The sequence below is a fragment of the Oncorhynchus mykiss genome, chromosome 13, assembly GCF_013265735.2.
Source record: "Oncorhynchus mykiss isolate Arlee chromosome 13, USDA_OmykA_1.1, whole genome shotgun sequence".
NCBI lineage: Eukaryota > Metazoa > Chordata > Actinopteri > Salmoniformes > Salmonidae > Oncorhynchus > Oncorhynchus mykiss.
The window spans coordinates 1,853,984-1,881,075 of NC_048577.1; the positions used below are offsets into that span (position 1 = coordinate 1,853,984).

The 27,092-nt window shown below is 40.9% G+C and overlaps 2 protein-coding genes across 2 annotated transcripts; both read left to right on the top strand.

Annotated features, from left to right (window-relative positions):
• The first annotated feature begins 4,019 nt into the window (after positions 1 to 4,019).
• On the top strand, positions 4,020 to 14,450 carry LOC110487343 (zinc finger protein 501-like). Its single transcript, XM_036942265.1, has 2 exons — positions 4,020 to 4,630; positions 11,414 to 14,450. The coding sequence occupies exons 1-2, from the start codon at positions 4,243 to 4,245 to the stop codon at positions 12,376 to 12,378; spliced, it is 1,353 nt and encodes a 450-aa protein (XP_036798160.1). The 5' UTR covers positions 4,020 to 4,242; the 3' UTR covers positions 12,379 to 14,450.
• LOC118938408 (zinc finger protein 664-like) lies at positions 4,037 to 24,616 on the top strand. The gene is made up of 3 exons (XM_036942269.1): positions 4,037 to 4,050; positions 15,884 to 16,537; positions 22,437 to 24,616. Exons 2-3 carry the CDS (start codon positions 16,102 to 16,104, stop codon positions 23,312 to 23,314), a joined length of 1,314 nt encoding a protein of 437 aa, XP_036798164.1. The 5' UTR covers positions 4,037 to 4,050; positions 15,884 to 16,101; the 3' UTR covers positions 23,315 to 24,616.
• Positions 24,617 to 27,092: the final 2,476 nt, after the last annotated feature.

Consider the following 27,092-nt stretch of genomic DNA (forward strand, 5'->3'; position numbering starts at 1 on the left):
GGGTCGATGCGGAGGAAGAGATGTGGCGCGGGCCTTGTTGAAAATCTCCCGGGCAAGGCACAGAGCAGAACGGTTTCCAACACAGGATTGAACCAGTAGCCCAGTTGATCAGGGGGCTATGCCTCTGGAGTTAAGACAATCCCAAAACCACAGGTGCATGAGGAGATTCAATGAGCAGGAACTGCATGAACTCACTGTGGTTATCTGACACTCGCTGGTTGATAGGAATCGTATTGTGAGTGACCCTGCCAATAGAGCGTCCATCCAATACTCTGACGTCCATGGGAACGGAGAGGAGTTGTGTGGAGATACGCAGCTCCGGGTAGTGCCCATTAAGCTCTCGTCGGCCCCAAAATCCAGAAGTACCTGGAGAGATTTAGACTGGTCACCCAACAACAGGATGGCATTTAAAAAAAGGTTTTATTTAACCAGGTAGGCTAGTTGAGAACAAGTTCTCATTTACAACTGCGACCTGGCCAAGATAAAACATAGCAGTTTGACACATACAACAACACAGAGTTACACATGGAATAAACAAAACATACAGTCAATAATACAGTAGAACAAAAGAAAACAAAAAGTCTATATACAGTGAGTGCAAATGAGGTAATATAATTACAATATAGCAATTAAACACTGGAATGGTAGATGTTCAGAAGATGAATGTGCAAGTAGAGATGCTGGGGTGCAAAGGAGTAAGATAAATAAATACAGTATGGGGATGAGGTAGTTGGATGGGCTGTTTACAGATGGACTATGTACAGGTGCAGTGATCTGTGAGCTGCTCTGACAGCTGGTGCATAAAGTTTCTGAGGGAGATCTGAGTCTCCAGCTTCAGTGATTTTTGCAGTTTGTTCCAGTCATTGGCAGCAGAGAACTGGAAGGAAAGGCTTTGGGGCTGACCAGTGAGATATACCTTCTGGAGCGTGTGCTACGAGTGGGTGCTGCTATGGTGACCAGGGAGCTGAGATAAGGCGGGGCTTTACCTAGCAGAAACTTGTAGATAACCTGTAGCCAGTGGATTTGATGTTTGTTTGTTTACCGTATGAAGCGAGGGCCAACCAACAAGAGCGTACAGGTCGCAGTGGTGGGTAGTGTATGGGGCTTTGGTGACAAAACGGATGGCACTGTGATAGACTGCATCCAATTTGTTGAGTAGAGTGTTGGAGGCTATTTTGTAAATGACATCGCCGAAGTCGAGGATCGGTAGGTTGGTCAGTTTTACAAGAGTATGTTTGACAGCATGAGTGAAGGAGGCTTTGTTGCGATATAGGAAGCCAATTCTAGATTTAATTTTGTATTGGAGATGCTTAATGTGAGTCTGGAAGGAGAGTTTACAGTCTAACCGGACACCTAGGTATTTGTAGTTGTCCACATATTCTAAGTCAGAGCCGTCAAGAGTAGTGATGCTGGACGGGCGGGAAGTGATCGATTGAATAGCATGCATTTAGTTTTACTTGCATTTAAGAGCAGTTGGAGGCCACGGAAGGAGAGTTGTATGGCATTGAAGCTCATCTGGAGGTTATTTAACACAGTGTCCAAAGAGGGGCCAGAAGTATACAGAATGGTGTCGTCTGCTTAGAGGTGGATCAGAGAATCACCAGCAGCAAGAGTAACATCATTGATGTATACAGAGAAGAGAGTCGGCCCGAGAATTGAACCCTGTGGCACCCTCATAGAGACTGCCAGAGGTCCTGACAACAGGCCCTCCAATTTGACACACTGAACTCTATCAGAGAAGTAGTTGATGAACCAGGCGAGGCAATAATTTGAGAAACCAAGGCTGTCGAGTCTGCCAATAAGAATGTGGTGATTGACAGAGTCTAAAGCATTGGCCAGGTCAATGAATACGGCTGCACAGTAATGTCTCTTATCGATGGCGGTGATGATGTTGTTTAGGACCTTGAGCGTGGCTGAGGTGCACCCTTGACCAGCTCTGAAACCAGATTGCATGGTGGAGAAGGTACGGTGAGATTCAAAATGGTTGGTAATCTGTTTGTTAACTTGGCTTTCGAAGACCTTAGAAAGACAGGGTAGGATAGATATAGGTCTGTAACAGTTTGGGTCTAGAGTGTCACCCCCTTTGAAGAGGGGGATGACCGCGGCCGCTTTCCAATCTTTGGGAATCTCAGACGATATGAAAGAGAGGTTGAACAGGCTAGTAATAAGGATTGCAACAATTTTGGCAGATCATTTTAGAAAGAGAGGGTCCAGATTGTGTAGTCCGGCTGATATGTAGGGGTCCAGATTTTGCAGCTCTTTCAGAACATCAGCTATCTGGATTTGGATGAAGGAGAAATGTTGGGTTGCTGTGGAGGGTGCCGGGCAGTTGACAAGGGTAGGGGTAGCCAGGTGGAAAGCATGGCCAGCCGTAGAGAAATGCAGTGGGCAGCTGGGAGGAGGTGTTCTTATTCTCCAAGGACTTTACAGTGTCCCAGAACTTGTTTGAGTTTGTACGACAGGATGCAAATTTCTGTTTGAAAAAGCTAGCCTTAGCTGCCTGTGTATATTGGTTCCTAACTTCCCTGAAAAGTTGCATATCACGGGGGCTATTCGATGTGTTTATGGATTTGGGGTTGTACCTGGTAGGTTCATTGATAATTTGTGCGAGATTGAGGGCATCAAGCTTAGATTGTAGGATGGCCGGGGTGTTAAGCATGTCCCAGTTTAGGTCACCTAGCAAAATCCAGACTTTCTTCCAACAGATATTATCAATAAATCCATTCCAATAAGGCATGACATAAGGTATAGATAGATACAACATCTTGCTGAAACAAGGTTTGTATCTCTCTGTTGTTGTATGGACCAAAAGAGAAACAAATCTTTCCTACTGATGAGTCAACAGGGTCAATAGAAGGTAGGCTCTGAGGGTCAGGTCTTTCCTACTGATGAGTCAACAGTGTCAACAGAAGGTAGGCTCTGAGGTTCAGGTCTTTCCTACTGATGAGTCAACAGGGTCAACAGAAGGTAGGCTCTGAAGGTCAGGTCTTTCCTACTGATGAGTCAACAGGGTCAACAGAAGGTAGGTTCTGAGGGTCAGGTCTTTCCTACTGATGAGTCAACAGGGTCAAGGGAAGGTGGGCTCTGAGGGTCAGGTCTTTCCTACTGATGAGTCAACAGGGTCAATAGAAGGTAGGTTCTGAGGGTCAGGTCTTTCCTACTGATGAGTCAACAGGGTCAATAGAAGGTAGGCTCTGAGGGTCAGGTCTTTCCTACTGATGAGTCAACAGGGTCAACAGAAGGTAGGCTCTGAGGGTCAGGTCTTTCCTACTGATGAGTCAACAGGGTCAATAGAAGGTAGGCTCTGAGGGTCAGGTATTTCCTACTGATGAGTCAACAGGGTCAACAGAAGGTAGGCTCTGAGGGTCAGGTCTTTCCTACTGATGAGTCAACAGGGTCAACAGAAGGTAGGTTCTGAGGGTCAGGTCTTTCCTACTGATGAGTCAACAGGGTCAACAGAAGGTAGGCTCTGAGGGTCAGGTCTTGACATGTTCCTGAATAACATAGCAACACCTGAGGGAATGGCATCTAAAACAATTGCAAAATCTTTAGGTGTTACAGGGACCTTGTGAAGTGATCAGAATTCTTTATAACTGAGTAAAAGACCCTCTGCATTTACCAGTTGACTCACCAATAGGATATTATTTCGGAACCAATACCACAATACACAAGGACCTTAAGGGGCATACATATACTTACAATATGAACTCAGTAGCACAGACTAGATCCATATGACGTTGAGAAATAGTGAATTGTGGGAAGTCTAGAAGATACCTTGTTTGTTCTTATAGGTAACCAGATCATGACTGCAACTAATGTACTAAGTCTTTAACCACACAGTGTTGTTACATTGGTGAGTAAAAACTCATGCTTCCTACGCTTTAACATTTTGGCTGAAAATAAAATATACATTTTCCCTCAACTGCGTTACCGCCTCCAGTCAGCAGATGGCGGTCTGAGACTTTAAGGCGATGCTGTTGGTGTGACGTATAATCTAGTGGACGGAACTTTCTTTCTTTCAACAGCAACAACAGTTAGTCAGACACCTCGGTAGCTTGATAGACAAAATAGCCGAACCAATACATTACTTTAGACGCTTTAGTGTATATTAGACACTGTGTTTTAAACCCACTTCTGTCGTCTAGTTAGTTATCCGATTTAATTTCATATTTACGGTGTTGTTATTAGTCAGCTACGGGCTGGTTAAGTTAGCATTAGCCTAGCTATCTAACATCCCCGACCATGAGTTCACTAAGCTACTCTCCTCCTGATAAAGAAGAGGAGGTCTCCTGTTCGGAGAAAGAAGCTCTCGTGAAAGAGGAGGAGGAAGAGGAGGCTGTTACAGTACAAAAACAAGTAGAGGTTGAGGCTTTTACCGTGAAACAAGAAGAGAAAGACGTTACTGTGAAAGAAGAGGAAGACACGTTCAGAGTGAAAGAGGAGGAGGATGTTACAGTAAAAGAAGAGGAGGATGTAGGGGAGGAGGGGGAGATGACTGTCACATCGAAAAAGGAGGAGGAAACTGGATATCTGAGCCCGGTTTCCCAAAAGCAACTCAAGGCGTCCAATGGTTCTAACGGTGAACTTAGCAGTAATATGGTTTTGAGAAAACGGGCCCTGATTAACACTAGTAAGTACCGTCTTAAAAACAGAGGCGCAAACTCTGCAGTTGTTGAACTGATGTTTGGTGTCAAAGGGGAAATCTGTAGTTGCTATATCCATATTTGGACTTTTAAATTATTAATTTCTAGCCATTGATTCTTGAAGAATATAACACATGCCTCATGAGCTTAGTTCAACTGTTGTACCCCATCAGAACCCAGAATAAGCTTTTTTTACTCTAATGTTTAGAAACAATGTAAACCAACATCCTCAACATGGTTAAAACTATAATGTTGATATCATGGATGGTCAGTCCTTGCATCTATAGGTCTGTCTATGAATTTGAGACTAGTTACATTTCTCCAACCCCATCCTTCATCTTATTACCAAAACAGTGGTGGAATTACAGCTTTGTTATTGTTTCAACTGCAGATTGGTTGATTGATGGATGTGGCTTTTTTAAAGGGAGCTAGCTAGGTTTTAAACAGCAACTAAATTGATGCCCAAAGACTTGATATAGTAAACAGCTGGGGGATGGGGTCTGGAGAAATGTTACCACTCTCAAATTCATAGAGAAAGCTGTTGTAGCAACCTTAACCCAAAACCTAGCGACCTCGTGAAGAAGTTCAGACATCTTGGCATAACAGTTATAAGGCGTTGGCTTGACAGTCGCTGGACCCAGGTTTGAGTCCCGCTCAGGGCTCCCCTTGAATTCACTACACTATGAATACAAGGACTGGCTGTCCATAAGGTCAAAATGATAGTTTTAACCAGGTTTCTAGGCTTTATAGTGCCCTTATTACAAACAGTGGTGTTATACAAGCTTATGTTTTGGTTTCTGGTGGGGTAATACGGTTGAATCATTTGAGTAATTTACAAGTTATACAGTATATGGGTCTTTCCATAACTACCCGTGTAGATTTCCTGTGTGGGTCAAATTGTCTAGGATATATAGTATATTCTAGAATTCATCCATGATGTCATAATGATAGTTTAACCAGGTTTCTAGGCTATATAGCATATTCTAGAATTCATCCATGAGGTCATAATGATAGTTTAACCAGGTTTCTAGGATATATAGTATATTCTAGAATTACCAGTGTAGATTTCCTGTGGGGGTCAAGTTGTTAGAGCTGTTGATAAGTCATTGTATAATATTCAGACATTTTTTTTAAGGGTTGACCGTAGTCTACTGGTCGATTGTTCTGTTGATGGGCTGTTTTGTTGACCGTGATTTATTTTTGTAGAGCAGTCGCAAATACGTTATATATACAACATTTTGTGGAAACAGCTATTCTAATTTGTGGATTCAGCTATTTCAGCCACATCCGTTGCTGACTGGTGAATAACATCGAGAACACAGCCGTGCAATTTCCATAGACAAACACTGGTAGTAGAATGGCCTTACTGAAGAGCTCTTCCTTTAAATGTAGCACCATCATGGGATGCAACCTTTCCATAGACAAACACTGGTAGTAGAATGGCCTTACTGAAGAGCTCTTCCTTTAAATGTAGCACCATCATGGGATGCAACCTTTCCAACAAGTCAGTTTGTCAAATTTCTGCCCTGTTAGAGCTGTCTCGGGTCAACTGTAAGTGCTGTTATTGTGAAGTGGAAACCTCTAGGAGCAACAACGGCTCAGCCGCTAAGTGGTAGGCCACACAAGGTCACAGAACGGGACCGCCGAGCGTTCCAAACTGCCTGTGGAAGCAACGTCAGCACAAGAACTGTTCGTCGGGAGCTTCATGAAATGGGTTTGCATGGCACAGCAGTCTCACACAAGCCTAAGATCACCATGCGCAATGCCAAACGTCGGCTTGGTGTAAAGCTCGCCGCCATTGAACTCTGGAGCAGAGTGATGAATCCCCATTTCACCATCTGGCAGTCCGACGGATGAATCTGGGTTTAGCGGATGCCAGGAGAACCTGTCTGAATGCATAGTTCATTAAACTGTAAAGTTTGGTGGAAGAGGAATAATGATCTGGGGATGTTTTTTCATTCTAGATGATTCTGTGCTTCCAACAGTTTTGGGAACAGTTTGTGGAAGGCTCTTTCCTGTTGCAGCATGACAATGCCCCCTGTGCTTAAAGCGAAATCCAAACAGAATTGGTTTGTCGAGGTTTGGTGTGGATGAACTTGACTTGCCTGCACAGAGCCCTGATCTCAACACCATCAAACACCTTAGGGATGAATTGGTCTTAGCGTAATTGTCTAAGAAAATTGAGGAGAGAACAAACCCCAACTTCATTAGGTCCATAATCAATTGCCTAACTGTTGAATATACCAGTCAAAATTTGGACACACCTACTCATTCAATGCTTTTTCTCTATTTTTACTATTTTCTACATTGTAGAATATTAGTGAAGACATCAAAACTATGAAATAACACATATGGAATCAAGTAGTAACCAAAAAAGTGTTAAACACATCAAATTATATTTATATTTTCAACTCTTCAAAGCAGCCACCCTTTGCCTTGATGACAGCGTTGCACACTATTGGCATTCTCTCAACCAGCTTCATGAGGTACCTGGAATGCATTTCAATTAACAGGTGTGCCTTGTTAAGTTCATTTGTGGAATTTCTTCCCTTCTTAATGTGTTTGAACAAATCAGTTGTGTTGTGACAAGGTAGGGGTGGTATAGCCCTATTTTGTAAACGACCAAGTCCATATTATGGCAAGAACAGCTCAAATAAGCAAAGAGAAATGACAGTCCATCATTACTTTAAGACATGACTGTCAGTCAATCCGGAAAACTTCAAAACTTTGAAAGTTTCTTCAAGTGCAGTCGCAAAAACCATCAAGCACAATGATGAAACTGGCTCTTATGAGGACCGCCACAGGAAAGGAAGACCCAGAGTTACCTCTGCTGCAGAGGATAAGTTCATTAGAGTTACCAGCCTCATAAATTGCAGACCAAATAAATGCTTCACAGTTCAAGTAACAGACTCATCTCAACATCAACTGTTCAGAGGAGATTGTGTGAAATCAGGCCTTAATGGTCGAATTGCTGCAAAGAAACCACTACTAAATAACACCAATAACAAGAAGAAGATACTTACTTGGGCCAAGAAATACGAGCAATGAACAGTAGACCGGTGGAAATCTGTCCTGATGATGAGTCCAAATTTGAGATTGTTGGTTCCAACCGCTGTGTCTTTGTGAGATGCAGAGTAGGTGAATGGATGATCTCCGCATGTGTGGTTCCCACCGTGAAGCATGGAGGAGGTGTGATGGAGTGGGGGTGCTTTGCTGGTGAAACTATTGGTGATTTCTTCAGAAGTCATGGCACACTTAACAGCATGGCTAAAATAGCAATGCGCCATCCCATCTGGCTTTCGCTTAGTGGGACTATCATTTGTTTTTCAACAGCACACCTCCAGGCTGTGTAAGGGCTATTTGACCAAGAAGGAGACCTGGCCTCCATAACCACCCGACCTCAACGCAATTGAGATGGTTTGGGATAAGCTGGACTGCAGAGTGAAGAAAAAGCAGCCAACAAGTGCTCAGCATATGTGGGAACTCCTTCAAGACTGTTGGAAAAACATTCCAGGTGACAACCTCATGAAGCTGAGTGAGAGAATGCAAAGCTCTCATGAAGGCAAAGGGTGGCTACTTTAAAGAATCTAAAATATGTTTTGATTTGTTGAACACTTTTTTTGGTAATTACCTGATTCCATATGTGTTATTTCATAGTTTTGATGCCTTCACTATTATTCTACAATGTAGAAAATAGTAAAAAATAAATAAATAAAAACCCTTGAATGAGTAGGCGCGTTCAAACTTTTGACTGGTACTGTACTTTTGAGGAAAATAGGCAGTGTTCTCGACTCAAATCCTGACTTTTATAAAGGATTTTCTGACGATTAGCTTAGCAACCACATGACACAGCGTGACAACCTGAACATGATTGGTCGACAGTCTATTGGACTAGCCCGTTTACTTTGGATCACGTGATGCAGTTAGCCTCAGTTAGTCCCTTGCTTGTGGCTATTTAAATTCCTGCTGTTTGTTTTGGCAACAAATTGTAAATCACCGTGAGATGACATCATCACTGTCTGTGAAATATTATTATTACAGATGACTGGGGAAGCAGACTATCTAGAGCACGTCCCCGTGAGATGACATCATCACTGTCTGTGAATTATTATTATTACAGATGACTGGGGAAGCAGACTATCTAGAGCACGTCCCCGGTGGGATGACATCATCACTGTCTGTGAATTATTATTATTACAGATGACTGGGGAAGCAGACTATCTAGATCACGTCCCCGTGAGATGACATCATCACTGTCTGTGAATTATTATTTCAGATGACTGAGGAAACAGACTATCTAGAGCACGTCCCCGTGAGATGACATCATCACTGTATGTGAATTAAATGTCTGGCTTCTAAATAAACTGCTGTTCACCATCAATCGTCTAGATTTACCAGGTTATTACTAAATAAACTGTTCACCATCTGGGACCATTCAACAGTCTAGATTTACCAGGTTATTACTAAATATACTGTTCACCATCTGGGACCATTCAACAGTCTAGATTTACCAGGTTATTACTTCTAAATAAACTGTTCACCATCTGGGACCATTCAGCAGTCTAGATTTACCAGGTTATTACTTCTAAATAAACTGTTCACCATCTGGGACCATTCAACAGTCTAGATTTACCAGGTTATTACTTCTAAATAAACTGTTCACCATCTGGGACCATTCAACAGTCTAGATTTACCAGGTTATTACTAAATAAACTGTTCACCATCTGGGACCATTCAACAGTCTAGATTTACCAGGTTATTACTAAATAAACTGTTCACCATCTGGGACCATTCAACAGTCTAGATTTACCAGGTTATTACTAAATAAACTGTTCACCATCTGGGACCATTCAACAGTCTAGATTTACCAGGTTATTACTTCTAAATAAACTGTTCACCATCTGGGACCATTCAACAGTTTAGATTTACCAGGTTATTACTAAATAAACTGTTCACCATCTGGGACCATTCAACAGTCTAGATTTACCAGGTTATTACTTCTAAATAAACTGTTCACCATCTGGGACCATTCAACAGTCTAGATTTACCAGGTTATTACTAAATAAACTGTTCACCATCTGGGACCATTCAAAAGTCAAGGCTTACCAGGTTATTACTAAATAAACTGTTCACCATCTGGGACCATTCTACAGTCTAGATTTACCAGGTTATTACTAAATAAACTGTTCACCATCTGGGACCATTCAACAGTCTAGATTTACCAGGTTATTACTAAATAAACTGTTCACCATCTGGGACCATTCAACAGTCTAGATTTACCAGGTTATTACTAAATAAACTGTTCACCATCTGGGACCATTCAACAGTCTAGGTTTACCAGGTTATTACTAAATAAACTGTTCACCATCTGGGACCATTCAACAGTTTAGATTTACCAGGTTAATACTTGTTGGGGTTCTCATAGGCTTACAATTGTTGTTTTGATTGTTGCTTGGACAGTCGCTAAGATAATATTTGGTTGTGATATTTGCAAAATACCTATTTTTGATGCAGCAGTTGTTAGCTTGAATGCTAACGCTCATTGACAGGCTGGTAGCAAAGCTAACCAAAGAGCATTTTCCTCAGACATGATATTAAGCAGGACATTCAAACGAGCCTGTGAAATGCGCTCATAGGCAACCTGTAAATGGAGGCTGTTTTTGCTGTCAGCCTATGAGAACTCTAGACTAGTTTTCCCCCACAGTGCGGAATTAGTGACACAGAGCTTAATGTGAGTTTCCTTGAGTAGCACTCCTGATCTTGCTCTGATAATGTGTGGTAATATTCGGAATACATTGTGAAAAACAAATACCTTCGCTCACCATTTCTGCCCACACAGATATACTACAACTAGATAACAGATATACTACAACTAGATAACTGATATACTACAACTAGATAACAGATATACTGCAACTGGATAACAGATATACTGCAACTGGATAACAGATATACTGCAACTGGATAACAGATATACTGCAACTGGATAACAGATATCCTGCAACTAGATAACAGATATACTACATCTATATATACATATATATATATATATATATATATATATATATATATTCTACATCCATAACTTGATAACAGATATACTACAAGTAGATAACAAATATACTGCTACTGTTTATATATACTACATCCATAACTAGATAACCTCTCTCTCTCTCTCTCTCTCTCTCTCTCTTTTAAAAAAAAATATATATATGGATTATTATTATGGATTATTGACTGAAGCGCGTCAGCTAAGCTGAGTTTTTATGGATATAAAGGACATTATCAAACAAAAGTACCATTTGTGATGTATCTGGGACCTTTTGAAGTGCCAACAGAAGAAGATCATCAAAGGTAAGGCATTTATGCATGGTTGAATATGTTTTTCATGCTTTTGTATGCGGGGCGCTGTCCTCAGATAATCGCACGGTTTGCTTTCGCCGTAAAGCCTTTTTGAAATCTGACACAGCGGCTGGATTAACAAGAAGTTAAGCTTTATTTTGATGTATTACACTGATTTTATGAAAGTTAAATATTTATAATTCTTCAGTTTGAATTTCGTTCTCTGCAATTTCACCGGATGTTGACCAGGTGGGATGCTACCATCAGGAAGTTAAGAAAATAGTCAAAATTTTGTGAAAGCTTTTAAATATGAATTACAGACGTAAATTGTTGTACACAATCATGGGTATCATCTTAAGCTCATATAAACAGTGGATTTCTGCTGTTGTGGGCCTTTAACCATCTGTCTGACTTTGTTGTTCACACAGGAGAGAGACCTGACTATCGGGGATCATCTGGAGAGCCTCAACAACATCATGAAGCTGACGAGGCAGAGGAGAGTCCCTTCAGATCAGAACACCTCAAGAAACACCAGCGGAAACCCACAAGGAAGAAACCTCGCCACTGCTCTGACTGTGGAAAGAGATTCACCTCTTCAACAGACCTTAAAAGACATCAGAGAATCCATACAGGAGAGAAATCTTATAGTTGTGATCAATGTGGGAAGAGTTTTAGTGTTACAAGCAGCCTGAAAGCACACCAGAAAACACACACAAGAGAGAAATCTTATAGTTGTGATCAATGTGGGAAGAGTTTTGTTACATCTAGCATTCTGACTACACACCAGAGAACACACACAGGAGAGAAACCTTATAGTTGTGATCGGTGTGGGAAGAGTTTTACTACATCTAACCAGCTGACTATACACCAGAGAATACACACAGGAGAGAAACCTTACCACTGCTCTGACTGTGGAAGGAGTTTTGTTTCTTCCCAATATTTAAAATCACACAAGAGAACACACACAATAGCGAAACCTTACCACTGCTCTGACTGTGGAAAATGTTTTGTTTCTTCACAATATTTAAAATCACACCAGAAAACACACACAGGTGAGAAGCCTTATAGCTGTGATCAATGTGGGAAGAGATTTAGTCACTCAAGCAACCTGATGGTACATTTGAGAACGCACACAGGAGAGAAACCTTATAGCTGTGATCAATGTGGGAAGAGTTTTACTTCATTTAGCCAGCTGACTATACACAAGAGAACACACACAGGAGATAAACCTTACCACTGCGCTGACTGTGGAAAGAGTTTTGTTTCGTCCCAAAATTTAAAATCACACGAGAAAACACACACAGGAGAAAAGCCTTATAGCTGTGATCAATGTGGGAGGAGTTTTACTCACTCAAGGAACATGATATCACACCAGAGAACACACACAGGATAGAAATATTGTGGCTGTAATCAATGCAAGTTCAAACCGCCGAGCTGACATGGTACAAATCTGTCGTTCTGCCCTTGAACAAGGCAGTTAACCCACTGTTCCTAGGCCGTCATTGAAAATAAGAATTTGTTCATAACTGGCTTGCCTAGTTAAATGAAGGTGAAATTAAATACACATTTTGGAAGATGTTTACTCAGGCAAACATCCTGATAGCCCACCAGAGAACACACAGAGAATTCTTATAGCTGTGATCAATGTGGGAAGAGTTACTCTGGTAAAAGATCTCTGATAAAACATCAGAAAGTACATACATGAAGGAGTTGTTTCATGATATCAATGAAATCATGTCACAATGTAGAATGTTTTAACATTGTAGTAGGAGTGTTCTAATGATGTCACAATGTAGAATGTTTTTAACATTGTAGTAGGAGTGTTCTAATGATGTCACAATGTAGAATGTTTTAACATTGTAGTAGGAGTGTTCTAATGATGTCACAATGTAGAATGTTTTAACATTGTAGTAGGAGTATTTTAATGATGTCATAATGTAGAACCCTAAACGTTTGTCCCCTATTCTATTGATTTCAGCATGATATGGATATTAGCCTCATTGGGAAAAATACAGGCTCTGAATTGAAAGAGTACTATTTATATGATTAACATAAACACAAATAAAGTGTTGCGTTTCACTTCCCGCGTTGGCGACCTACTTGAATCAAACTGACACACTTTAAAATGTAGCTAGCTGTTTTCTACAAGTTGTCCTCTAACCAGGGGTGTACACATTATTCCCACATTCCATGTGGTGTTTGAGCTGTTTTAACAGGACGTGAAACCTCATCTCTCCCCTCTCGCACAATTGATTTCAACTTGATATCGATATGAGTGATGATATTTAAGTGTTGCGTTTCTCTTAGTTTTGGGGACTCCTAAATTTAAATGCATCATTCCAACATGTAGCTGACTGTCTTCTGCAGGTTGTCCTCTAACCAGTGAGGTAAAATATATCTCCCATTTTCATGTGTTTGTTTACGTTGTGTTAGTTTCAACAGCACTTACAACCTGATTTCCCCCCTAATTGATATCAGTGATGTATTTGCTACTTGTCAAAACAACAGCGTTGTTGGTACTTGTGCAGTTTATAAGGTGCTCGTTTAAAAAAAATACAAGAGATGTGATTAACATGTTAAACATGTTTGTTTCGATAGTACATTTTATGTTTAGGTTTTCAATGTATCACAAACTGTTTCTGCATATTGGTTATTGATTTTTACACGTTAAAATGGTTTTGACATTGGGGCTATCCCACCTATCAAAATGTTGTTGAAAAGACGTTGAAAATAAGACTATGTCCGACGTCCAATCTACGTTCGGTTTTGGTTGAAAGTCGGAAAAACTTTTTCCAGGTTTCAATGACAACAAAACAACTCAATTTCAACGTACTTGCAGCCTATACATATGGATGCGGTATAATTTTTAAAACTTGGACCAACTTATGAACGATTTTTTAAAACAATCTGACATCACTCCAGTATTTCTTTACAACATTCAAGTGCTAATTGTCTTTATTCCACTACTGAAGAAGCATGACTCAACTCAAATCACCTCATATTTCAAACATTCAGCCTGACAAAATATACATGTTTTATTATTCCATGCCTCACCAGTAAGTGAATTATTGCCAATACATATTAATTAACAAAGGAGTGTATATTCGGTTTTGATATTTCATAATATTTCAATGTAATGTAACATTTAGTAGTCACAATGTATGCGACTAACTGAATTTTTATTGGTACAATTATATTGTTTACTAACATTGTAGTAAAACAAGCTTATATTTCTGGTTGGATGTTACATCCTATTCTTACTATTTTAATCCATGTCTTTTCCTTAGAATGATCATTAGTCTTTTCAGTTTTTATTGTTATTCTTTAGTTTTTCTATGCTCTTATGTTCGTTGTGTTGTAAACATTTCAGTTTTTATTTTCATAGTTTCTTATTACGTGTGAAGAGCATTGTGTTGCATCCATGTCTGAAATGTTCTGTATAAATAAAGCTTGATTTGATTTGAACATATTGCAAAATAAATTAACCCAATGGCCGACCAATCAACAAGTACGTGCAAAATCAACACATCTTGGTCCATTTTAGTACGATAAACCATATCAATTCAGTACATCTTCCACCGTGTCAAAATAGTATATAACTTTAGTATCAGTTTTCAACTAATCCAGTACAATTTTGTTGAAAATGAAAAAATGTTGAAATACACAACAGGCACAGGCTAGTACCACAGTCATAAAATCTGATTTAACTTTAACATTACAGCTAACCTTAATGCCTAACCCCAACCTTAAATAACCCTTACCTTAACCATTACTGCTAACCCTTACCTTAACCATTACTGCTAACCCTAACCTTAACCATACTGCTAACCTTAATGCCTAACCCCAACCTTAAATAACCCTTACCTTAACCATTACTGCTAACCCTAACCTTAACCATACTGCTAACCCTAATGCCTAACCCCAACCTTAAATAACCCTTACCTTAACCATTACTGCTAACCCTAACCTTAACCATTACTGCTAACCCTAATGCCTAACCCCAACCTTAAATAACCCTTACCTTAACCATTACTGCTAACCCTTACCTTAACCATACTGCTAACCCTAATGCCTAACCCCAACCTTAAATAACCCCAACTTTAACCATACTGCTAACCCTAATGCCTAACCTTAATAACCATACTGCTAACCCTAATGCCTAACCTTAACCATACTGCTAACCCTAATGGCTAACCTTAACCATACTGCTAACCCTAATGCCTAACTTTAACCATACTGCTAACCCTAATGCCTAACTTTAACCATACTGCTAACCCTAATGCCTAACTTTAACCATACTGCTAACCCTAATGCCTAACCTTAACCATACTGCTAACCCTAATGTCTAACTTTACATTTTTGTTTTCATGATATTTTACAATATAGCACATTTTGACTGCAGCTGTCACGTCTAGCGGAAATCGATCAGTTCTGCGGAGCTTTATATATATCCAACAATATATATATATGGTATATATAGATATATTATCCAACAAAAGTGTCATACTTCTCGTGCTTCGCAGAGCAGCGCAGAGCTGTTGTGAAGAAAGTTGTCAAGGAATTGAGTTTGTGAGGTTGTATCCCCGCCCTCACCTACCTTAAACCAATCATGTCAATGCAGAGCTATTCATAGCACACAGAAGCACACAGCAATGCGGAATGGAGCTCAATTTGGCCTCTGCATGCCTCCGGAGAATTCACTTCCTTGACTAATTTCTTCTAATTTCTTCCTGCGCTTTAGCATTTTGTCTGAAAATAAGATATACATTTTACTCAACTGCGTTACCCACTCCAGTCAGCAGATGGCGGTCTGGGAATTTAAGGCGATGCTGCTGGTGTGACGTATAATGTAGTGGACGGAACGCTTCTTTCATCAGCAGCAACAGTTAGTCAGACAGGTAGCTTGCTAGACAAAATAGACGCACCAATAAAGCTCTTTAGACGCTTTAGTGTATATTAGCCACCGTGTTTTAAACCCACTCATATCGTCTAGTTAGTTATCCAATTACATTTTATCCAATTTAATTTCCTATTTACGGTGTTGTTTAAGTTCAAGCTTGGTCAGCTAGCGGGCTGGTTAAGTTAGCATTAGCCTACCTAGCTAACATCTCCGACGATGAGTTGTTCACTGAGCTACTCTCCTTCTAAAGAAGAGATCTGCTGGACGGAGAAAGAGGGTCTGTGGCTGAACATTGTTGTGAAAGAGGAGAAGGAAGATGAGGATGTCACAATACAAAAACAAGTAGAGGGTGAAGCTGTTACAGTGAAAGAAGAGAAAGACGTTACATTGGCAGTAGATGAAGACGCGTTCAGAGTGAAAGAGGAGGAGGATGTTACAGTAAAAGAGGAGGAAGAGAAAGAGGAGGATGCAGTTTTTGGAGTGAAAGAGGAGGAGGGGGAGATGACTGTCACATCGAAAAAGGAGGAGGAAGAAGAGAAGGAAACTGGATATCTGGGCCCGGTTTCCCAAAGGCAACTTAAAGCGTCCAATGGTTCTAATGATGAACTTAGCCGTAAGATGGTTTTGAGAAACCGGTCCCTGACTAACACTAGTAAGTACCGTCTTAAAAACAGAGGCACAAACTCTGCAATTGTTGAACTGATGTTTGGTGTTAAAGCGGAAATCTGTAGTTGCTACATCCATATTGTGACTTTTAAATTATTTATTTATAGCCATTAATTATTGAAGAATATAACACATGCCTCATGAGCTTAGTTCAACTGTTGTACCCCATCAGAACCCAAATAAGCTTTTTTTACTCCAATGTTTAGAAACAATGTAAATCAACACTGTATTTCCTCAACATGGTTAAAACTATAATGTTGATATCATGGATGGTCAGTCCTTGCATCCATAGGTCTGTCTATGAATTTGAGAGTAGTTACATTTCTCCAGCCCCATCCATCTTATTACCAAAACAGTGGTGGAATGACAGCTTTGTTATTGTTTGAACTGCAGGTTGGTTGATGTGACTTTTTTAAAGGGGCAACCTAGTATTTAAACAGCAACAAAATGGCTGCACAGAGACTTGGCAAACAGCTGAGGGATGGGGTCTGGAGAAATGTAACCACTCTCAAATTCATAGAGAACGATATTGTAGAAACCTTAACCCAACAACTAGCGACCTCATCAAGAAGTTCAGACATCTGGCGTAACAGTTATAAGATGTTGACTTGACAGTCGCTTCACTATATATATTTACTATATACTAAGACATGACATCCAGAAGGTCAAAATGAAAGTTTGGAACGGATTTTGAGGCTATACAGTGTTTGTTTACAAACAGAGGTGTTATATGAGCTTATGTTTTGGTTTCTGACAGGGTAATACTGTTGACATTTTTGAGGCATTTATAAGGTATATTCTTCAAGAATTATATAGTAAATGTGTATTTCTATAACTGCCAGTGGAGATTTCCTGTGGGGGTCAAATTGTCTAGGATATATAGTATATTCTAGAATTCATTTATGAGGTCATAATGTTAGTTTAACCAGGTTTCTAGGCTATGTAGTTTAATCTAGAATTCGTCCATGATGTCATAATGATAGTTTAACCAGGTTCCTAGGATATATAGTATATTCTAGAATATACTAGTGTAGTGTAGTGTAGTGAGTGTGCAGGTAGAGTCTGGTCAGTGTGCAGGTAGAGTGTAGTGAGTGTGCAGGTAGAGTGTAGTGAGTGTGCAGGTAGAGAGTGGTGAGTGTGCAGGTAGAGTGTGGTGGGTGTGCGGGTAGAGTCTGGTGAGTGTGCAGGTAGAGTGTAGTGAGTGTGCAGGTAGAGTCTGGTCAGTGTGCAGGTAGAGTGTAGTGAGTGTGCAGGTAGAGAGTGGTGAGTGTGCAGGTAGAGTGTGGTGAGTGTGCAGGTAGAGTGTGGTGAGTGTGCAGGTAGAGAGTGGTGAGTGTGCAGGTAGAGTGTAGTGAGTGTGCAGGTAGAGTGTAGTGAGTGTGCAGGTAGAGTGTAGTGAGTGTGCAGGTAGAGTGTAGTGAGTGTGCAGGTAGAGTGTAGTGAGTGTGCAGGTAGAGAGTGGTGAGTGTGCAGGTAGAGTGTGGTGAGTGTGCAGGTAGAGTCTGGTGAGTGTGCAGGTAGAGAGTGGTGAGTGTGCAGGTAGAGTGTAGTGAGTGTGCAGGTAGAGTGTAGTGAGTGTGCAGGTAGAGTGTAGTGAGTGTGCAGGTAGAGTGTAGTGAGTGTGCAGGTAGAGAGTGGTGAGTGTGCAGGTAGAGTGTGGTGAGTGTGCAGGTAGAGTCTGGTGAGTGTGCAGGTAGAGTGTGGTGAGTGTGCAGGTAGAGTGTAGTGAGTTAAGGGGGAAAAATAGGTGGGGGTCAATGTAAATAGTCTGGGTGGCCATTTTGATTAGCTGTCCAGCGGTCTTATGGTTTGGGGGTAGAAGCTGTTCAGGAGCCTTTTGGTCCCAGGCTTGGCAATCTGGTACTGCTTGCTGTGCGGTAGCAGAGAGTACTGTCTGTCACTTGGGTGGCTGGAGTCATTTGACAATTTTTGGAGCCTTCCTCTGACACCGCCTGGTATAGAGGTCCTGGATGGCAGGATGTTTGGCCCCAGTGATGTACTGGGCCGTACGCAGTGCCTTGCGGTTGGAGTCCGAGCAGTTGCCATACCAGGTAGTGATGCAACCGTTCAGGATGCCCTCGATGGTGCAGCTGCCGGATCTGAGGACCCATGCCAAATCTTTTCAGTCTCCTGAGGGGGGGATAGGCTTTGTTGTGCCCTCTTCACGACTGTCTTGGTGTGTTTTGTCAATGTGAATGGGGGCGTGTTCGGCCCTCCGTTTCCTGTAGTCCACGATCATCTCCTTTGTCTTGCCCACGTTGAGGAAGAGGTTGTTATCCTGGCACCACACTGTCAAGTCTCTGACCTCCTCCCTATAGCCTGTCTCATCATCATCTGTGATCAGGCCTACCACCGTCTGGTTGTCAGCCAGCTTAATGATGGTGTTGGAGTGTTGCGCTGCCATACAGTTGTGGGTGAACTTGGAAGTAGAGGATCAGTATGGCAGATTATTTTTTTTAAAGAAATTGATTATTAAAACTAGCTGCTCAACATTTACATTACACTTAGTCATCTTGCAGACTCCCGTCCAGAGCGACCCACAGGAGCAACCAGGGTCAAGCGCCCCGCCCAAGGGAACGTCGACAGATCTCTCACCAAGCTCCTGTTGGCCACCGGCCCAAGCTCTCAACCGCCAGGTCACAAACCATCCAAGACGGATGGATCCCAGAGAGCCCCTCGCCCCCGGGTCCTTAGCTTAGTGATGAGCTTTGAAGGACTATGGTGTTGGACGCTGAGCTGTAGTCAATGAATAACATTCTCACATAGGTGTTCCTTTTGTCCAGGTGGGAAAGGGCAGTGTGGAGTGCAATAGAGATTGCAATCATCTGTGGATCTGTTGGGGCGGTATGTGAATTGGAGTGGGTCTAGGGTTTCTGGGATGATGGTGCTGATGTGAGCCATGAAGTAGCCTTTCAAAGCATTTCATGGCTACAGATGTGAGTGCTATTTAAACCATTTAAACCAGTTGGCGTTCTTGTGCACAGGGATTATGGTGGTTTGCTTGAAACATGTAGGTATTACAGACTGGGTCAGGATGCGGCGGAGGCAGCAGCAGAGATGAGGAAACAGCCTTAAGCCCTATTAGGATATGATTAGTTTTACTGGGGTGGGCAGGTACATTAGAAATGTCTAGTTTGAGAAACAGGAAACAGCCCTATTCAGACAGGATTAGTTTTACTGGGGTGGTCAGGTACATTAGAAATGCCTAGTTTGAGAAACAGGAAACAGCCCTATTAGGATATGTTTAGTTTTACTGGGGTGGGCAGGTACATTAGAAATGTCTAGTTTGAGAAACAGGAAACAGCCCTATTAGGATATGATTAGTTTTACTGGGGTGGGCAGGTACATTAGAAATGTCTAGTTTGAGAAACAGGAAACAGCCCTATTAGGATGGGATTAGTTTTACTGGGGTGGGCAGGTACATTAGAAATGTCTAGTTTGAGAAACAGGAAACAGCCCTATTAGGATATGATTAGTTTTACTGGGGTGGGCAGGTACATTAGAAATGTCTAGTTTGAGAAACAGGAAACAGCCCTATTAGGATATGATTAGTTTTACTGGGGTGGGCAGGTACATTAGAAATGTCTAGTTTGAGAAACAGGAAACAGCCCTATTAGGATATGATTAGTTTTACTGGGGTGGGCAGGTACATTAGAAATGTCTAGTTTGAGAAACAGGAAACAGCCCTATTAGGATATGATTAGTTTTACTGGGGTGGGCAGGTACATTAGAAATGCCTAGTTTGAGAAACAGGAAACAGCCCTATTAGGATATGATTAGTTTTACTGGGGTGGGCAGGTACATTAGAAATGCCTAGTTTGAGAAACAGGAAACAGCCCTATTAGGATATGATTAGTTTTACTGGGGTGGGCAGGTACATTAGAAATGTCTAGTTTGAGAAACAGGAAACAGCCCTATTAGGATATGATTAGTTTTACTGGGGTGGGCAGGTACATTAGAAATGTCTAGTTTGAGAAACAGGAAACAGCCCTATTAGGATATGATTAGTTTTACTGGGGTGGGCAGGTACATTAGAAATGCCTAGTTTGAGAAACAGGAAACAGCCCTATTAGGATATGATTAGTTTTACTGGGGTGGGCAGGTACATTAGAAATGTCTAGTTTGAGAAACAGGAAACAGCCCTATTAGGATGGGATTAGTTTTACTGGGGTGGGCAGGTACATTAGAAATGTCTAGTTTGAGAAACAGGAAACAGCCCTATTAGGATATGATTAGTTTTACTGGGGTGGGCAGGTACATTAGAAATGTCTAGTTTGAGAAACAGGAAACAGCCCTATTAGGATATGATTAGTTTTACTGGGGTGGGCAGGTACATTAGAAATGTCTAGTTTGAGAAACAGGAAACAGCCCTATTAGGATATGATTAGTTTTACTGGGGTGGGCAGGTACATTAGAAATGTCTAGTTTGAGAAACAGGAAACAGCCCTATTAGGATATGTTTAGTTTTACTGGGGTGGGCAGGTACATTAGAAATGTCTAGTTTGAGAAACAGGAAACAGCCCTATTAGGATATGTTTAGTTTTACTGGGGTGGGCAGGTACATTAGAAATGCCTAGTTTGAGAAACAGGAAACAGCCCTATTCAGACAGGTTTAGTTTTACTGGGGTGGGCAGGTACATTAGAAATGTCTAGTTTGAGAAACAGGAAACAGCCCTATTAGGATATGTTTAGTTTTACTGGGGTGGGCAGGTACATTAGAAATGCCTAGTTTGAGAAACAGGAAACAGCCCTATTAGGATATGTTTAGTTTTACTGGGGTGGGCAGGTACATTAGAAATGTCTAGTTTGAGAAACAGGAAACAGCCCTATTCAGACAGGATTAGTTTTACTGGGGTGGGCAGGTACATTAGAAATGCCTAGTTTGAGAAACAGGAAACAGCCCTATTCAGACAGGATTAGTTTTACTGGGGTGGGCAGGTACATTAGAAATGTCTAGTTTGAGAAACAGGAAACAGCCCTATTAGGATATGTTTAGTTTTACTGGGGTGGGCAGGTACATTAGAAATGTCTAGTTTGAGAAACAGGAAACAGCCCTATTAGGATATGTTTAGTTTTACTGGGGTGGGCAGGTACATTAGAAATGTCTAGTTTGAGAAACAGGAAACAGCCCTATTAGGATATGTTTAGTTTTACTGGGGTGGGCAGGTACATTAGAAATGTCTAGTTTGAGAAACAGGAAACAGCCCTATTAGGATATGTTTAGTTTTACTGGGGTGGGCAGGTACATTAGAAATGTCTAGTTTGAGAAACAGGAAACAGCCCTATTAGGATATGATTAGTTTTACTGGGGTGGTCAGGTACATTAGAAATGTCTAGTTTGAGAAACAGGAAACAGCCCTATTAGGATGGGATTAGTTTTACTGGGGTGGGCAGGTACATTAGAAATGTCTAGTTTGAGAAACAGGAAACAGCCTTAAGCCCTATTAGGATGGGATTAGTTTTACTGGGGTGGGCAGGTACATTAGAAATGTCTAGTTTGAGAAACAGATGCCTCACCTTAACTTGCCGAAGAAAAAAAGAAACCCGAAGAAGAAAATTCATTTTTTATTTCACCTTTATTTAACTAGGCAAGTCAGTTAAAGAACAAATTCTTATTTTCAATGACGGTCTAGGCACAGTGGGTTAACTGCCTGTTCAGGGGCAGAACGACAGATTTGTACCTTGTCAGCTCGGGGGATATGAACTTGCAACCTTTCGGTTACTAGTCCAACGCTCTAGGCTACCCTGCCGCTCCTTCTGTCTTAAGACAATTGTTAAACAAGTTTGGACACAACATCATGTTCATCACTTTTTAGTTAAAATAAACAGTGGATTACTGCTGTTGTGGGCCTTTAACCATCTGTCTGACTTTGTTGTTCACACAGGAGAGAGACGTGACTATTGTGGATCCTCTGGGGAGCCTCAACGACCTCGTGATGCTGAGGAGACAGAGAAGAGTCTCTCCAGATCAGAACGTCTGATAAAACACCGGCAGAGACCCACAGGAAAGAAACCTCACCACTGCTCTGACTGTGGGAAGAGATTCACCTCTTCAGCTGACCTTAAAAGACATCTGAGAATCCATACGGGAGAGAAACCTAATAGCTGTGATCAATGTGGGAAGAGTTTTAGTGTTACAAGCAGCCTGAAAGCACACCAGAAAACACACACAGGAGAGAAACCTTATAGCTGTGATCAATGTGGGAAGAGATTTGTTACATCTAGCAGTCTGACTATACACCAGAGAATACACACTGGTGAGAAACCTTATAGCTGTGATCGATGTGGAAAGAGTTTTAATGTTCCAAGCAGCCTGAAAACACATCAGAGAACACACACAGGAGATAGACCGTATAGCTGTAGTCAATGTGGGAAGAGTTTTACTTCATCTAGCCAGCTGACTATTCACGAGAGAACACACACAGGAGAGAAACCTTATAGCTGTAGTCAATGTGAGAAGAGGTTTACTCACTCAAGCAACCTGATGGTACATTTGAGAACACACACTGGAGAGAAACCTTATAGCTGTGATCAATGTGCGAAGAGTTTTGTTACATCTAGCTGTCTGACTATGCACCAGAGAACACACACAGGAGAGAAACCTTTTAGCTGTGATCAATGTGGGAAGAGTTTCACTCAGGCAAATATCCTGATTGCACACCGGAGAACACACACAGGAGAGAAACCTCATAGCTGTGATCAATGTGGGAAGAGTTACTCTGGTAAAAGATCTCTGATAAAACATCAGAAAGTACATACATGAAGGACTTGTTTCATGATATCAATGAAATAATGTCACAATGTAGAATGTTTTAACATTGTAGTAGGAGTATTTTAATGAGGTCACAATGTAGAATGATTTAACATTGTAGTAGAAGTATTTTAATGATGTCACAATGTAGAATGTTTTAACATTATAGTAGGAGTATTTTAATGATGTCATAATGTAGAACCCTAAACGTTTGCCCCCTGTTCTATTGATTTCAGCATGATATGGATATGAGCTTCATCAGGGGAAAAATTCAGGGTCTGAAATGAAAGAGTACTATTTATGTGATTAACATCATGTTGTGTTAGACTTACCTCGTCGGGGACCCACTTGAATCAAAATGCAACACTTCAAAATGTAGCTAGCTGTTTTCTACAAATTGTACTCTAACCAATGATGTACACATTATTCCCAGATTCCTTGTGGTTTTTGAGCTGTTAGTTTTAACAGGAAGTGCAACCTCATCTCCTTCTCTCGGCACAATTGATTTCAACGTGATATTTATATGAGTGATGACAAATAAGTGTTGTGTTCCTTTGCTTAGCGACCCCTAAATGTAAATGCATCACTCCAAAATGTAGCTGACTGTCTTCTGCAGGTTGTCCTCTAACCAGTGAGGTAAAAGATATCTCCCATTTCCATGTGTTTTTTTAGTTGTGTTAGCATCAATAGAATGTTAGCCTGATTTCCACCCTAATAGATATATCAGTGATTTATTGCCTCTTGTTGTTTCTGGAAATTGCTTATTGATTCGGACAGGTTAAAACTGTGTTTTGACATTGGGGCTATCCCACCTAGCAACACCAAGGAAAGACTATTCTGACATCCAATCTAAATTCATGACATTTATTTTGAAAGTACGTATTTTTGCAGGTTGTTGTTTCAACGTACTTGCAGCATGGAGGCTTTTATATATAAAAAAACGGTAAATGAACAGTTTTATTAATAATCTGACATCACTCCAGTTTTATTAACAATGAACAGTTTTATTAACAATCTGACATCACTCCAGTTTTATTAACAATCTGACATCACTCCAGTTTTATTAACAATGAACAGTTTTATTAACAATGAACAGTTTTATTAACAATTAACAGTTTTATTAACAATTAACAGTTTTATTAACAATTAACAGTTTTATTAACAATTAACAGTTTTATTAACCATCTGACACTCCAGTATATTTCTTTACTACATTCAAGTGCTAATTGTCTTTATTCCACTACTGAAGAAGCATGTCTCAAATCACCTACTCATATTTCAAACATTCGGCCTGACAAAAGATAGTTTTTATTATCTAATGCCTCTGCCCGATGTCCAATCTACGCTCGGTTTTGTCCAATCAGTCAGGCCACTGAATATGCATAAACAATGTAAAGAGATGGGGTGAATGAGTGGGGAAAAGTACATTTGACACAAATTACCTTCATAATAGCAAAGAACAAATGGAAATTAACTTTCATACAGCCAAAAGGGGTGAGAAATTACACCAATATCAGTCGTCAATTTGCACTAATGTAAATAAACATGGATGATGGAACATATTACCTTTTGCTGATGTGATGAACCACTAAGGGGACATAAATATTTACCATCTAAACCATGTGTGTCCTCTCACCTCTCTGGCTGTAGAAGTGTTCTTCCTAACCAGTCCCTCAACAGCTCTCTGACTGAGCTCCACCCTCACTGGGTCTTCAGAGGAGAGGAAGGATGAGGAGGGTTGGAAGGATGAATGGATCAATCAGTCAACAAGTCAGTAATATAAAGAGATTGTTGATCATCTTAAATGTCCGTCTCCCAACCATGGAGAGACCTTTATACTGTATCCTGGGTTGGATAGGTTACTTTCTAAATGTAATCTGTTAGTTACTAGTTACCTATCCAGAATTGTAATCATTAAGTAATCTGATTACTTTTAGATTATCCTCCCCTGAAGACCACAGGTTAGTACCAAAAATCTGATTTGAAACCTAACCTTAACCATACTGCTAACCCTAATGCCTAACCTTAACCATACTGCTGACCCTAATGCCCAACCCTTACCTTAAATACCCCAAACCTTAACCACACTGCTAACCCTAACATTAAATTACCTTAACCATACTGCTAACCCGAATGCCTAACCTTAACCACACTGCTAACCCTAATGCCTAAACCGTACCTTAAATACCCCTAACCTTAACCATACCGCTAACCCTAATGCCTAACCTTAACCTTAAATAACCCTAACATTAACCACACTGCTAACCCTAATGCCTAAACCTAACCTTAAATAACCCTAACATTAACCACACTGCTAACCCTAATGCCTAAACCTAACCTTAAATAACCCTAACATTAACCACACTGCTAACCCTAATGCCTAAACCTAACATTACATTTGTTTTTTCATGCATTTTTACAATATCGCACATTTTTACTCCAGCTGGTCCGTCTAGCGGAAATCTGTCAGTTCTGCCGACAAGACGAGACTCATGACAATAAACATCAACCTGCTTAAGAGGCCTCAGAAGAAGACAGACGTAATATTACCAATTGTAACATCTATTGCAGGATAATGTTAGATATAGACATAGCTGGACATAAATGGATGTTTTGTTTAACTATGAATTTTATTTAGGCTTCTTCTAAACCATCGCTTTCTACTACAGATAATAAAACGATTCCTTCCGGTTACTAGTCCAACGCTCTAACCACTAGGCTACCCATAACGCCCCGTTATATCTTTAGGCCTAAAATATACAATTTTCTGTCATATTTTACAGTCTTCAGGAATAAGACTTTTGAACTATGAAGTATCAATTTGTTTAACCTGAGCATAACCCTAAAACTAAGCACTTATGCGCCTACTCTGTTGTTTACGATGTTGTTTGTCATGGAGGACTGATTGGGCTCATTGCTTCCAGTGGGTAAAGAAATGCTGCTCTCTGAAAAGGCAGGTGCTATTTGCAGGGACGCAGCTTTAACTGGAGCCCCCCCCCCCCCCCCCCCCCCACATTCTGAAATGTCACTTTTACCTAGTTATAGCACTGTGATACAAAAACGGGCAGAGGTGTGCTTTAGGACCATGCGGACGGCTCAGAGCAGTGTTCTTTTTTTTTTTAGTTTTCAACTGGCTGGATTGAGCACCTCAGAGCAGGCAGACAGTTTTCAACTGGCTGGATTGAGCACCTCAGAGCAGGCAGACAGTTTTCAACTGGTTGGATTGAGCACCTCAGAGCAGGCAGACAGTTTTCAACTGGCTGGATTGAGCACCTCAGAGCAGGCAGACAGTTTTCAACTGGTTGGATTGAGCACCTCAGAGCAGGCAGACAGTTTTCAACTGGCTGGATTGAGCACCTCAGAGCAGGCAGACAGTTTTCAACTGGTTGGATTGAGCACCTCAGAGCAGGCAGACAGTTTTCAACTGGCTGGCTTGAGCACCTCAGAGCAGGCAGACAGTTTTCAACTGGCTGGATTGAGCACCTCAGAGCAGGCAGACAGGCTGTGTGAAAAAGGAAAGCTAATTATGAATAAACCATTTAAATAGACTCACATTCACTGAACATTTAGTGTAGCAGTTAGCAGTGTTGTTATTATTATTATTATTATTTTTTTTTTTAACCTTTTATTTAACCAGGCAAGTCAGTTTTAAGAACAACTTCTTATTTACAATGACGGTCTACTCCGGACAAACCTAGACGACGCCGAATGGCACCGCCATATAGGTAATCAGGTCGTGACTACAACTACATTATTAAGTCTTTAAAACTACACTGTGTTGCTACATTGG